Source organism: Perca fluviatilis, chromosome 5 (assembly GCF_010015445.1).
Source record: "Perca fluviatilis chromosome 5, GENO_Pfluv_1.0, whole genome shotgun sequence".
Taxonomy (NCBI): domain Eukaryota; kingdom Metazoa; phylum Chordata; class Actinopteri; order Perciformes; family Percidae; genus Perca; species Perca fluviatilis.
In genome coordinates this window covers 23092886-23107659 of record NC_053116.1, presented here as the reverse complement: position 1 = coordinate 23107659, position 14774 = coordinate 23092886, and the positions used below count along the sequence as shown (strand labels likewise).

Genomic DNA, 14774 nt, shown 5'->3' with positions numbered 1-14774 from the left:
CAATCCACATCTAAATAATCTTGAATCCCTTCCTATTACCTCAATTTCAATTTCTATTATTATGCGTTTTGCATCATCAGATTTAAGATTTATATTTGAAAGCTATGGGAGGCAGAATTTAACAAAAAAAACTTAAAGTAGAGTGAGTAGGCCTACTCCTCCTGCAGCTCTTCCTTTTCCTTCTCTGTCCAGCCCCTCCCATAAGGCGAGCATGCACTGGCTTCTTACAGTAACCTGTAGGAGTACAAGTCATTAATTTCATCCTGATGCCGTTATATAGCGGTATTTCTATCAGAATGGCCGTCCCGTTTTCTTTGTAAAGCCTAGTTAGCTACAGAAACATGAAATTGAATTAGCCGCAGCCGTGAGCTAGGGTTAGCAGAAGGCTAAACTGTCTGCCGTGTTTATGTTTCCTCTCACACCGCCTCTGTCATGTCCTTGTTCGGATGGCAGCTGTAGGCGCTGCCACGGCTTCGGCCTCTGCTCGTAGCAAGCTGCTGCCATCCGACTGAGGAGACACTCTCCCGACTGTTTTCACAGTAAATGTCCGCTCCCTGGTCAATACACTGGACTACGTTTTTACTAAAGGGATGTGCGCACGCACAGCTCCATTTGTTGAACAGCCAACAGGAATCCTCTCTCTCTATGAAATGACCTGTGACTGGCCAAAGTCTTCCGTCACAGGCAACATTTTCTTAAGCCTGAAAACAGAGCCAACAGGAGGTGCAGAAGTCTAGTCTTCTCTCAGACCACTTGAATTACCATATGCTATAAGATTATTATGGACATTTTGCCCAACAATGCCAAAAATAAAGTGCCTACCACAACTTTAAGGGATAATGGCTTTGATTCACCCATCAGTGCACTTATTGAATCAGAATCAGAATCAGAAATACTTTAATAATCCCAGGGGGAAATTATTTTTGTTACAAAGAAAAGACTGAAAGTCCACAATGTTTTGTGCATTTAGTTGGGCTGATAATTATATGTAGAACCTGAAGTTGTAGTAGAAGGTGGTCAGTGCCTATGGGTGTTAGTTCAGTTATCGAGAATCGCTGCAACACACACACACACACACACACACACACACACACACACACACACACAGAAGGCAGGAGAGAAAGAAATGATTGATGGGATTGATCATATGATAGATGCGGTTATTCATCTGAAAATGTTCAACACAGTAACTATGACGGCAACAACAACAACCACAACACTCGCGTTAATCTTCTTGCTGTCTTTAATGATTTCAACTGTTGGGTAAACAGTAAACAACAAAGGGAAAAACAAACCCTAATAATTAAGAATCCGTCTTTTCAACAAAAAAAAGATATAAAATGAAATGAACATATTGATATTGATGATTTACAGTGAAAAAAACTGTAGCTGACAATTTCAATGTCCATGAATTTTCGTGAAACTGGGATTGCTATCTGTCATTTGCTTCAGAACAGCTTACTTCTCCTCATAATCAACAGATGGTGGCAGATATACAGTTTAGCATTTAATCAGATTGGTCAGGGCAATTTTGCTGCTACGGTAACTGAAATCCTGCTAATTAAATGGTGGATTCAATCACCTTAATGGGCTTTGTAATAACTCCAGACTGTGTGAAATATCACTAAATTTATTACAACATTTTACCATAAAGAGGAGATGATCAATCAGTGAGGAAGATCTCAGATTATCTAAAGAGATTAAACCTTTGTTCCTGTACACTGGTGGGATCAATAAAGGTAGTTTTATGTTATTTTGTTGCATAAAATTGTATATTAATAATTCTTATAATAATGTATTTTTGTAATTTTAATATTACCAATAAAAAATTGATGCATACTGTAGGAAATTGAGGATTATGGCAGTGATTTCGTCTCACAATACTAAACCATCATGTTGACACAAAAGAAACATTTTTAAACAAGATGACATGACGACCCCATCTGAAAAACAGTCAGCAACAAAGTCATATAGCAAGAAAATTAAGAACAGTGTGTCTACTCCTGACAAAGGGGCCTTTTTTTGTTTTGACTCCCAGCTAAATATGAACCACCCTGTACTCCTTGTGTTGGGTGTCTTGTGATCATGCCAACAGTCTGGTATGAAGCAGTCCAAAATAGATGAAGGCAGCAAGAAAGAGCAAGTATTAAAAGAGACAAACACGTGTTTAGTAAGAGATTTGTGCCCTGTAATTTTCTTTGGAACATTTGTCACTGCTTGTGTGACTTGTGCAAACTGTTTGTATTTCACCTGAGTATCACCAGAATCTTCCATGTTTCGCTAAATGAGGCCAAAGGCAAAGCTTGCCATGTCTGCATTGTCTCACCTGTGTGCTGCTGTGTAGCCACAACAAGCCTGGTTGTTTGGAGCACAAACACAAGCAAACTCACACTGCTCTTGTGTTTACCTGTAAACAGCACAGACAATCACGGGGTAAGGGGGACTGCTCGGTTGCGATGTCTGAATCTGTCGCCATCCAACCTCGTTTCAACATACTAACAGTTTAACTGCGCTCTTAGCAGATGTTTTAAAAAAGCTTAAATCCTCAACAGCATCACTGTCACACTAATTAAACCAGTCACAATGTTCTTTGAATAGAAGGGGTTGAAATCACGAGTCTACCAATGTGAGATGATTTTGGTGAGGAGGTGATAGCTGTGAAATAATCCTGTTCAATACAATGAACATTTCAAACAGAATGGCTCTGAATATTCACTCCTTTCTACTAAGAAAGCAACTACATTTTTTGCATTAATTCCTTGGTGTTATGAGAAGCTGTGCAAGTGGAAAAAATACACTTTGATGGAACCAGGATCCTAAACAAACCGGCAACGACAGCTACAATAACTTACAACCTTTTCTTTTACCTCTTCCTCATTTTCTTACGTTTTTCTCCCAACAGGCAGTTCAACAAAATAACACTGTGTTGGAGATGAACTAGAGGTGCAGCAGGGTTGTTTTTATGGTTAGAGCATAATTTATATCAATAATAAAATAGGATAAAATTATAAAATTAAGTACAGTATTTTTGATGTGTTATGACAAATTTCATACTGTACATTATATTCTGATGGAGAACCCAACTTTTAATGACAAATGAATCAAGGAATGCATTCCAAAACTCACATTTATCTGAGCGTTTGTCTCAAAATGTTCATTTAATGGCTCTTGTTGTTTTCCATAAAGTTTGAAAACTGTGTCCCCCCTCTGCTCTCACAGAGTCTCAGCACTTCTTTATGTTGATGTGATGTTTGTCACACTGCTGACCCGTGATTAACACAACAAGGGTTTAGTGTCCATCTGCTGTAGTGGGAACTTAGCTTTAACATTCCACAGAAAAACAGCCTGTGACACTGTATGGCTCTCAAAACATGTAATGCTCCATGACTGTTGGGGATATGAGTGAGATGATGCACAAAATATATATTCAACTTTTTCTTTCTCTGAAACACAACTTAAATTCTTCAAAGATGTCACCATGTTTTGCATTTCACTGTATTTTGATCTTTAAAGCACTGTTGTAGCACGAACAACAGATGTATTCGTTCAACACATTTTAGAAAATATGAGTAAAACTAAGTATATTTATTGGATTATATGTAGATGGCAAAAAAGACAGTACATGAGAGGCAGGTACAGCTCTGGTTATGTTTTGCAGTAGTTCTCTGATACATGTAGCTTATTGTTCAGCTGTTGCCGCTGTATGAACTCTGAGGTTTCCTCAAGGATCTGCCCTGGGATGTGGAAGTCAGCTGGCGTGTTCTGCTGAACAGCTGATTCCTGAAGGCCCTCAGTCTCTGGCTCCTCTGGGCTGGCTCTGCTATGAGAGTTGCAGGGCTCCCGATTGCATCCAGTGCCCTGAAGGAACTGCAAAAAGTTCTCCTCAATAGAGGCCTCGCGGCTGGGCAGCTGCTCCCCTTCGCTGGGCCCAGCCCGCTTGAAGAGGCAAGCCAGGTGTCGGCCCAGCTCCTCACGAATCTGCCGGTTCAGGCAGCCATAGAAGAAGGGATTGGAGGTGAAGCAGAAATAGCCAATCCATGTGACCACATCCTCCAGCTGGGCCAGAGAGGCGGGAGAGGTAGAAACCACAGCCGAGTAGAGATGAAAGGAGAAATATGGCAGCCAGCAGCAGAGGAACTGTCCTCCCACTGCCACCAGGACCACCGCAGCCTTCCCACCGCTAAAGGTCCTCTGAGGAGTGGTGCGGGCACCAGTTCCACCAAGGCTGGCCGCCATAGTGGAGTGGCTGCTGAGGGACTCGGACCGTTGTTGCGGTGTGTCCATCCAAGTGGGAAGCAGGCCGTGCTGCATGGCTGCTACCCGTGCCACCATGAACATGTTGCAGTAGACCACCAGAATGATCAGCACGGGGCACAGAAAATAGATAAATGTAAAGAAGACAATGAAAAGCAGCCGTATGGTTCGGCCTCCCGTCCCGTGGAGGGAGCAGTGTCTCTGACCGTGAATGAGGACCGAAGGAGTCCCCACGCCCTGGTTCTCCTGGAGCAGCCATCCCAGGAGAGGCAGCACTGACATGACAATGGCTTTAATCCAGATTCCCACTAGTACCATCACCACCACCCCAACTGTCATCTTCACCTCATGACGCATGGGGTGTACGATATAGTAGTAGCGCTCCACGTTGATGGCACAGATGGTGAGGATGGCAGCGCTCACTAGACACACACTCAAGCAGAGGTAGCTCCGACACAGCGCCTCGTCCACAAGGATTCGGTCTGACAGCATCCCCAGAGGCATCAACACCAGCGCTGCCAGCAGGTCCACCAGACACAGGTGGAAAACAAAGGCAAACTTGCGCAGCTGCTGAGTTTTAGTGATGACAATCATCACCGCCAAGTTCCCCACCACTGCCAACACATCGATGATGATCATAGCACACAGCGCCAAGGACTGGTTCAGATCCACCCCACCTCGGATGCTTGCAACGGGCGGGGTCACGTTAGAGCTATTCGGGTGCAGTGAGGCTGGGAATATGGGGAGGCCGGAGAAAGAAATGTTCCAGGAGGGGCTTGGTGTGACAGGGTGCTCCATGAGAGGAATGAATAAGGAGGAGAGAGTCCGCTAAATTTCACGGGCCCATCACCCATCCTCCCCTGTCATAGGGTGTCACTGAGAAGCTCAGGTGGTGGTGTCTGACATGGCAGCTGGAGCTGTAGAGGCCCTGACACCTCGTAGACTTTAGCCTGGAGCACTGCAGACGATCATAGGAGTTGAACTCTCTCCAAAAGTTGAACTCTCTCCAAAATGACCTTCAGTTGGAAAGATCTGAAACAAAAGAGAAGTCCTGTTTAGAAGCAGGCAAGTCAAGGTTTTGTGTTAATTTTCACAACATGGCATGATGCGTTCATGAAATATAACACTGTATAATATATGTAGGTCACTAAATGATGAAAAACAACATCTAAGATAAAAGATTTTTTTTGGAATATTATATGACCAAAACATTGATGAAATATTGGGTAGTAGGTTGTAGTCTGGAAATATGACAACTTGAAAGATTTGTCATCCCAAAAAACACCTAAATCATTCTTTGCTCAGCAGACTAAAGAGAAAATCCCTAAAAACCATCAATCTAATCTGTTGACAGTATACTCCTCTTTTCTTAGTCCATCCACCAATAAAAAGACAAATCAAAGCAGACTTAGATGAATTCTAAAGCAATCTACTATTTGTCCAAATGGCTTTAAATGCAGTCTTTTGCAAAAAAAAAAAAAAAATTCTGTTTCTGCAATGCTGTGAGTTGTCGTGTTGCTCTTGTGCTATAGCTGTAAAACCGTCAGACTTGATGCAGTCTGCACTCACTTGTAGCCTGGGTCATAATTTACTCCATATTTGACATCTGCACCCTCAGATGTGTTGTTTTCAGGGCAGCCAGTGCCTCAGGGAGAAGCTAAAAGCACAGAGTGGACCATATGTCCCTCTTAACAGAGTCAAGAAGCAAACTGGATGAGCGAATAAACTGTGAAACTCTGCATTACAGAGCTCCCTTCTGTCTGAAGTGATGGGAGTAGAAGATCAATAAACACTTTTCATATTATTACAATCATGACATGAACAAATAAAATGTTAAGCTTCCTATGATGTTCTCATTTAGAAAATACATTTTGAAAGACTGAATACTCTTCTATATAAAACAGCTTCATTAAATTATAATCAAAAATTCATGTAAATGGTGGCAGAGCACCTTCAAGTGTTTGTGTGGCCAATGGTTTAGTCATGGAGAGGCCCTGCACTGTGTTTACTGTCATAACCTCACCTGGACACAACACACTGTAAAAGCCGTGGAACGTGCACTAAGGCTTTGGTACATTTCCATATGCTGCACACCTGCATGTGCACTTTTTCCATGTCACGTATAACAGACTTCATCCCTGCCTGTTGTTTTCCTGCCCATGTACGCACATCTAGCACAACAATCACCTGGCAGATGCAGGCATAGTGGCCTTTACTGAATAGGTCAAAAGGTTATAGTCACCTTCAGCCCAATAAAATAACCAATAAACAACATCTCAGCTATGATGTCAACAACTGTGAAGCGACCCCCTGGAGATTCTTCATCTAATCAGCATTGATTGTTTTATTGCTCTCTGTGTCTGGGGTAATTTTTTTGCTCTAAGGACCACCAAAATTGAAATTCTTCCTCCAAGTCAATTATTATCACAACTCTGTTAAGTGAAATGTTCTAATCCCTCAAAGGGCCTTTTATTACCTGTAAAAATGCCATTATAAAAAATACACAAACAGAAATATTAAAATAATAAAAAGAAAAACTAGGGACTAAGTGGCTCCATGCAGCACATCCTCCCACTCTGCCCGAGAAGATCCAATTTCTTTTAAACAAAGCTAGAATTTAAGGTTGCAGCGAAATCTCTCCGGCTGCCGGCTGGTAGCCATATGATAATAATATGCACATGACACAGTGTTTACTGCGAGGAAAAAACAAGCCTGTTGTTTTCTTTCACTCCTCAGCAACAACATGCAAGTGACAACCAGGAGTTTAAATTAGCATACACCTGTGTCCTTTAACATTGATACACAAAGATAATGTGAGGTGTGAGATGATGAAATTAAACACTGGCTCTAGTATTGTCCTCTAAAATCAGATTTTACTCTTGACCCACCTTTCCAGCAACTTCCATATATATAAACACACACACACACACACACACACACACACACTCCCCCACACACTACGCTAACAGGACAGGTATGTGTGGAGATGTGTGTTATGATAAGTCGGTAACATACCTTAGTCTGGAGAGGGCTGCTTCCTCCTTTGCAGGTTCACGGTCTACAGAAGGAGAGCCGACCTGTTTAGCTTTCTCTCCCCCACACACAGCAAACACACACTGACACTACACATCACAGAGAGAGAGAGGAGAGGGGCTCTGCTGTGCCTCCTCCTCACCTGGCCCCTTTCATCTCGTCATCAACTCATACCCAACCAAGCTGACCGGCCCCCTCCCCATCCCTCCAGACACACACACCTCCCTCCTCTCAGCTGTCTTCTAGCCAGGTCTCCGATTCAGGTAGGTGAGCAGGAGCAGCCTATGATGCACAAAGATTGGACACACACTTTCATACACACATGTACTGTCTCCGGCACGCGCCCAGGGCAACTGCAGAGCCGTGCAGAGCGGACAGGCAGGCGGCGGGTGGGCAGGCAGCACCCAGCCTCCCTGCTCTCCACTGGGTCTTAGTGTCTCACTACCTCTGGGCTCCTCATGAAGGGATGGCTTTGCTTTTGGAACCTTCCAACTAATCTTACATCAGGTCCCACTGACAGGCGTAGAAGTTGCCAACAACTTGGAGAGAAAATCACCTTTATCCTCTGGATCAGCATTTCTCTGATTCTCTGTCTCCTTGTGCTCAGCTCCCCAAGATCTCCCTTCATGCACAATCCGGCAAAAGCCCTCTCACAAGGCTGCATTGTTGATTCGCAGAGAGAAAAAGAATCCCAGTGGTTAATGTTAATGAGCTGAGATTAACATTTACAAAAGCCCGGCCCACACAACATACATATTACACTTCCTGAACTATTCCCTGCCCTGAGGAATGACTTTGTTTACCACTGGAGTGTGATAAGTACAGTATATATACAGTATATAGTATATATTATATATAGTATATAGTATAAATATAAGCATAGTACTGCTGTTTAATCAAGCAAAAGTAGCAATGGTTGTGTTTTATATTATTTTGCAGAATATCTTTGATTTTTGGACTGTTAGTTGGACAAAACAAGACTGAATGTTACCTTGGTTTTAACGAACTTGTTTTTTGGAAAAATAATCCATCGATAATAAAAAAAAACGTTAGTTGGAGTCCTTGACAAGGGTCATCAAAACATCAGATGATAAAGCTTTAAAATCTTCAATGGAACTGAAATAATCAAGCTTGAGAGCTGTTTTATATATGTAACTACTTCCAACAAACAACACAGTGGAATACAAAACAATCCGGTAAAACAAGATAGACAGACCAAAAATGTGTAGGCTGAAGCTGTACAGCTCATTATGCCTACTCTTCTTACAATGCACAACCTAGTTGGCATCAAAAGTAATATCAGACAAAAATATCTCAGGTTAAGTAATGTTCGGATCGATCTCAGCCCCAGAGATATAATTGGAGATATGAGGCAGTTGGGAGCTTTTACAGTAGAACTTTATGAATATCATGAGAGAATTAGTACGGAAATCCTGTGTTGTCCCTTTACATTGTGTCACGTCTGGGGATATCTCATTAGCTTGAAAATGTTATTTTGGGATTAAACTGTTGTTAGAGGTTGGCCCACTGTGGCTGCCTCGGGCTTATGTCCTTTGTTGTTCTCTCCGTGAATCACACTTTTAGTAATCGTGCCAAATGAGATGATTTGATAACAATGTGCTTTGGACACAGGAAGTAACCTTTCGTATTGAGGTGGCTTGTATCTGTCAACTCTACTCATTTTTTCATGTTACTGTATTTTACCGTGATCCCCTTTTTTATACAACCCACAGTGTCTGGCCTTTATTTTGAGGTTTTCTTGTCTCAATTGATGCTCTGAAAATTGCTTATTCCTCCTTGTTTATTCCTCCCTCAGGATTTGCATTTCCCATACATCAGTATGTGACATCTCGCTTTCATGCAGTGTATTTCCTGAGGGCTTCATTTGTCAGTGGAAGTGCAGCTCCACAAACCCTGATTAGTTTATGAGTCAGTGCTTCTTGTTACTAAAAAATCAATTAGTAAATTGAACACATTTTCAGTTATTGATCAAAATACGGTGTTACTGTTTGACAACGGTTACCCGACATGAACCTGGACAGTTTGATGATCACACTGTGTGCTGCTGCTGCTGCTGCTGCTGCTGCTGCTACTACTGCTGCTGCGGTCGCTCATATGATCTGTAGGAAGAAGGCAGGATCAGATATTAAGTTTCCCCTGAAATGTATCTTAGCAGTAAATTAAAGGCAACTGATGAAAAATAATGCCCTTAGTGTTTTTATGTAAAATTATCCCAGATGTGATGCTAGCCTACTACTGAGGCGTTTTGAAGAAGGAAATGGAGTATAGAGGATTCTTTGTTTGTGTTGTTAATACTCCACTCTTCAAGTTATATGTACTCTGTGTGTGTGTGTGTGTGTGTGTGTGTGTGTGTGTGTGTGTGTGTGTGTGTGTGTGTGTGTGTGTGTGTGTGTTTTGTGTGTGTGTATGTGTGTGTGTGTGTGTGTCCTGTGACTGAGCTCGTGTCTGCGGTGTTGAATAATGACAAAAATAGCAGCTACTTGCTCATGCCAGCAGCACCAATCACAGGGGAGGGAAATACAATGGTTTCCATGGCAACCACGACTTCAGAACCCCCTCACCCCCAACCTGCACCATCTCCACCCCCACCTTCATCCTACCCCCACCCCTCCAATCCACCCACAGTAGATAAGAAAAGGGCAACAACCTCAGAGCATAAATACACACACTCTCATACACACAGCATGCATTACCAGCCATTAGGAGTGTTCAATGTGTTTAGCAACCATGTTGGGTCGGTGATTATTTTAAGCTTCCCTTTTCCCCTATTTAACTGAACACAGGTGGGATAATTCATGTTAAATTACAGCTGCTGATCGAATATTGTTTCCATTGTAATCTCAGATCTCATCAGTAGGGGGAGCTCTCACATTTAACACCTGAAATCCCAGAAACGATCCTTATTGGGCATATAAACAATTAAAAAGCCCACTGATAAATGCCCACAGAGCAGGACTTTTTATGACATTTATTTCTTTATAAGGTTGCAATGCAGAGCAGTGATCCCAAATAGATTTCTTAGGGTATGTTTAAATCTACAGAAATGGAAAGAAAGAGTGTCTCCAAATGCTGATCCACATGCTCCACTAACTCCTTTAAAGTTATTAGAGCATGTAGATCTTAACATATTTCATCCTGCCTAGTTTTAAACATTTATTCTGCAGCACTGAGGAAACAACCCCTGACCATTCAGACACACTAAACACCCCAAAGCGCATTCTATTTTAAGAAATAGGTATTTTAAAGCAAAGATTTGAGTTTGATGAGTAAACTGCATGACTGAAATCTTTTTACAATAAACATCATAAGTACAATTTGGGATAGCTTGCTGGGAGTCCTGGGACTGCCAGAGAACCAGTGACAGTAACTGGTTTGTGCCTTTTGATTCCCCAGACTAATGCATTGGAGTCCAAACAGACACAATTAGCAATCTTTTTGGCTCCAGGTTGGCACTGTCATCCTCTGCACACACTGAGTCACTGATGAGGGCCAGCGCTCCGGGCTGCTGTCTGTCTGGAGACACATAATAACACTGTACCTAAAATATGAAGCCAAGACTGTAATAATAATAAAAAAACGGAGTATATTGGCCTCTTGCAGGCATTTGAGTTCTTGCTGCTGATTCCAAAGTGTTATTTTATTTTTTATTTTTCAATATGTTTCAGATTTGAAGTGATGCTAGTGACTCTATTACTGACTGGAAAAATACGCAAAAAAACGTACCGCCTCAAGCCCACATACGCTCGATGACTCTTTTAAGTGCCACACTTTTTATTGTGAGAACATCATGACTCCTCTTCGAGTTACTGTTTTTTATTCACTTACCGACCGTGACTAGTTTCATGTCATAGGACTGATTCACTTGTTAATTTCTGATTATCATAACAATGTGTCTTACCAGTGAAACTATCTAGTGAATAACTTTTTGATGTTGTTGACATTTTGATACTCTGACTTTCCAGAGGTGACAGCGTCCATGAATAATTTTTGGTTGCATTTGTAGCATCTGGCTGGTGGTGCAGTGAGGTGAGATGTCCTTGGTTGAGTCACTAATGGCCTACACGGGCTTTGCTGTGCTTTACACTGCGGCAAGACACAACCTTCATCTGTGAGAAGCACACACAGCTCAGAACGATTTAAATGGACCTGGTGGACCAGAAATACAGTAGGAGATAACATAACATAAAGTCTTTCTGTTATTTTGGCCATACCCTGTATGGACAGTACATGGGGGGATCAAAATAACAAGGATTAGCCTGCCTGTAAGGGCCAAGCCATCAAAAAAGCCATACCTTTTTAAACCCGCTTACCTTTATTTTAAAAAAGTACATTAAAAAATACGTTAGTACAAAATAAAACAAAATCATGAAACATGAACAGCGAGGTTCCATTAAAGCATTTGAGGTTGTTATACACAATCAAGGTTTCAAAACATGCAGAAAAAAATATCTCAGGCACTAACAAGTTAAAATGTTTGAATTAAAACATGGCCAGAAACCAATATATATTAATATATAACAAATTAATTTTGATTCAAAAGCAAGTCTTCACCAGCCTATTTAGAAATTATAAAAATAGTTAGATGAGAAGCTTGATACCACTCTCATAACTATGTTGCATCACACTGTTCTCTCTCAGTCCTGAGCAGCACATTAACATTAATTTATTATTTTACTGTTTATCTTTCATGCAGTAACAAAACCTCTATATGTGGATGTTTATTTCTGTAACAACTTCTTGTGAGAGCAACATCAGTCACATATGATTTAACATACAAACGCAAACTCAAAGGATGTCCCACAGCCACAGTCTAATTTTCATAGAAACCAATCAGTGCAGTCAGTCAGTTGATTAATGGCTATAACAGCAAGAAGAACCGAGGCCGAGGCCTTCTCATCTCCTCCCCTCCCCTATGTAGGTTACCCATCATACATCACAAGTCTTTTCTGTCCTGATAAGGCAGAATATTTGCATTTATATTTTGAACCCTCTTCCTCGCTCACATCAGGATGCTTGAACTCAGTAGTTTTAGATGTAACATCAATATCCACCATACATATGAACACTCAGCCTTTTGATAAAAGTGCATTTACTGTCAGTGAGCATCTGCACAGTTGAGCCAAGATGTATCTTCACTTAGCCATGCACCTTTCAGTTATTGATTTTTCCATTTTGTTATTATGGGAGTCAATGTAATCTGTAAGTTTTTATTTTTCATAAGAGGATTATTCTCTTTCTCTCCATAGAGAAAATGTTTAGTTACATAACAAATGAGCTCATTCTTTTAAACAAATAACCTTAAGTCAATTTAATTAGATTATTTTATCATTATACTGCAAACAGCAACATGGAAATCCAACATTATTTAAACAATTTTTTTTATTGTTGTGGTTCAATAAATCCATTTCAATCTGCCAACTCATTAAATAATTGATTATGTGAATACAGAATATGTAGAGAGTTGGTGTTTGCATGTGGACTCTGACCTCGTCTTTCCCCGCAGGCAAACATCAAGGCTCAGCCTGCAGAGATTGGGCAGAGATTGGGGGGTTTATTAAAGGTGCTCTACGCGATGTTGGGTGATGTTACTTCTTGTTGACGTTCAAAGTATTTTCAAACAAAACAAAGACGAGCTCGCTCCTCCCTCATCCTCATACTGTTCCCTCCCTTCTGTGCTTCAGCGCACTAACCCCCCCCAAAATCCTTCTTGTCCGTTATTGGCTGAACACTGGAACACAGTTTGTGTATGTTTGCATGGTCCAGAGGCCTGTACTACGAAGCAGTATTTCGCCTTAACGAGCTAATTTAAGGCTCAACCCAGGATTTTCTGTACTACGAAGGTGGATCACTTGTTATCGGATTCAATCGCCGTGGTAACTCATGCTGAACACCTAACCTGGTCGGGAGCAGGTTAAGTTGGAGCTCAGAGATCAACCGGTGTAAAAGCACCGCCTACTGAACAATCAATACTACGATTGATAACGGTGTCACCATTCTTAAAGATCAGGCGGAGCTGGGTGCAGAGAGAGAGAGAGAGAGAGAGAGATTGAGAGAGGGGTGCACTCATAAAAGTTAAAACATTTAGAGACCAACAACCCCGTTAACATGGTTATTTTTATGAAATATAGCCTATATATTTTAATGGGAGGGAATTACATATCGGCTTCTTGAGCCGTGTGTCACCAATGCGCACATCGGTTTGAATCATGTTTTTATATTTTTGATTTGCTCTCACGATCGCTTCCCACTGCCAGGGTTGCAACTGAAATAATAGGCTAAAGCAACGACAGTTTATGGAAAGCACAAGTGTAAATATGGTCAGATCTTGGTCCTGACTGATGGGGAAGTGATATTGGAGTTGTGATTTAAACATCTACAGCGTCGGCTATTTTTTTTTGGCCTGTTTTAGGAACCAGCGACTGTATTGCGTTGTCCCTGTAAAACCGTGTCTGTGTTCTTCATATTTATGTAGAATTATAATTTGCTGTGTTTGCAATTGGTCGTGGTGCGCAAACCCCATCTCTTTTATGTGAACGCGCGCATCTCTAGATTGGACAAACCTAGTTGATAACCACCTTCGAGACACCGGTTATCCGGGACCGCAGTTGTTAGGGTTAGTGAAGCCGGATTACTGAAAGAAATCCACGCCATGTTGATCTTGCTTCGTAGTACAGGCCTCAGGTTGGACCACTTTGTTTTTGTTGGCATGTGTGGACCCTAGGCTGTCTACGATGACCGCGTTTTTTTACAGTGTGTTTAGGGGACCGGCAGGTTGTGGATAGTGAGGAAATGTTTGCTGTATGTGAAAAAAAATGTTGTAGCCTAAGAAACGCGTGACATCGCTTAGAGTACCTTTAAGGTCAGAGTTTGCATGTGATGCAGGAGTGGCGGGTGGATGGGACTATTATTATAACATTAGCTGCAGTGAAACAAGGCTAAGAGCCTACCAAGCTAGTGGCTCTGTGAGGCTCAAATGTTTGGCAGGTATAATGTTTATCAATGTTTGCCATCTTACTTTAGCATGTTAGCATGTTACTGTAACATTTGGTTGATTAGTGCAAAAAAACTAAATAATAAAATTATAATATTGTAGGCCATATAGCACTCATGAAAATCAGTGATTACGTGCTTTACGAAGAGAAGTTATAAGGCAATTAAATAATTAAAGTGAAACCTGTGATTTTTTTTAGATGCCATTAGTTTAGCAAGTATTTAGTTATAAACCAAAGTATTAGGCATACAGCATTTTGACCTGATGATTGAGAGATGAAAAAGGACCCATGTCTGTACACAATTTCATGACAATCTATCCAACTGTAAGATATTTTTGTCTGGACCAAAGTGGTGGGCAGACCGACCAATTGACATTTCCATCCCTACCAATGCTGCTAGCTAAAAAGTTGATGTTTAAGAGAAGAATCTTTCAAAACGTTTCCATTGTAATTCCTTTCTTTCTGTGTGACTGC

At 41.3% G+C, this 14774-nt stretch overlaps 1 protein-coding gene across 1 annotated transcript; it reads right to left on the bottom strand.

Annotated features, from left to right (window-relative positions):
* Nucleotides 1-3564: 3564 nt before the first annotated feature.
* gpr61 (G protein-coupled receptor 61) lies at nt 3565-8107 on the bottom strand. The gene is made up of 2 exons (XM_039799222.1): nt 7270-8107; nt 3565-5286 (listed from the first exon to the last, which is right to left on the bottom strand). The coding sequence occupies exon 2, from the start codon at nt 5050-5052 to the stop codon at nt 3646-3648; it is 1407 nt and encodes a 468-aa protein (XP_039655156.1). The 5' UTR covers nt 5053-5286; nt 7270-8107; the 3' UTR covers nt 3565-3645.
* Nucleotides 8108-14774: the final 6667 nt, after the last annotated feature.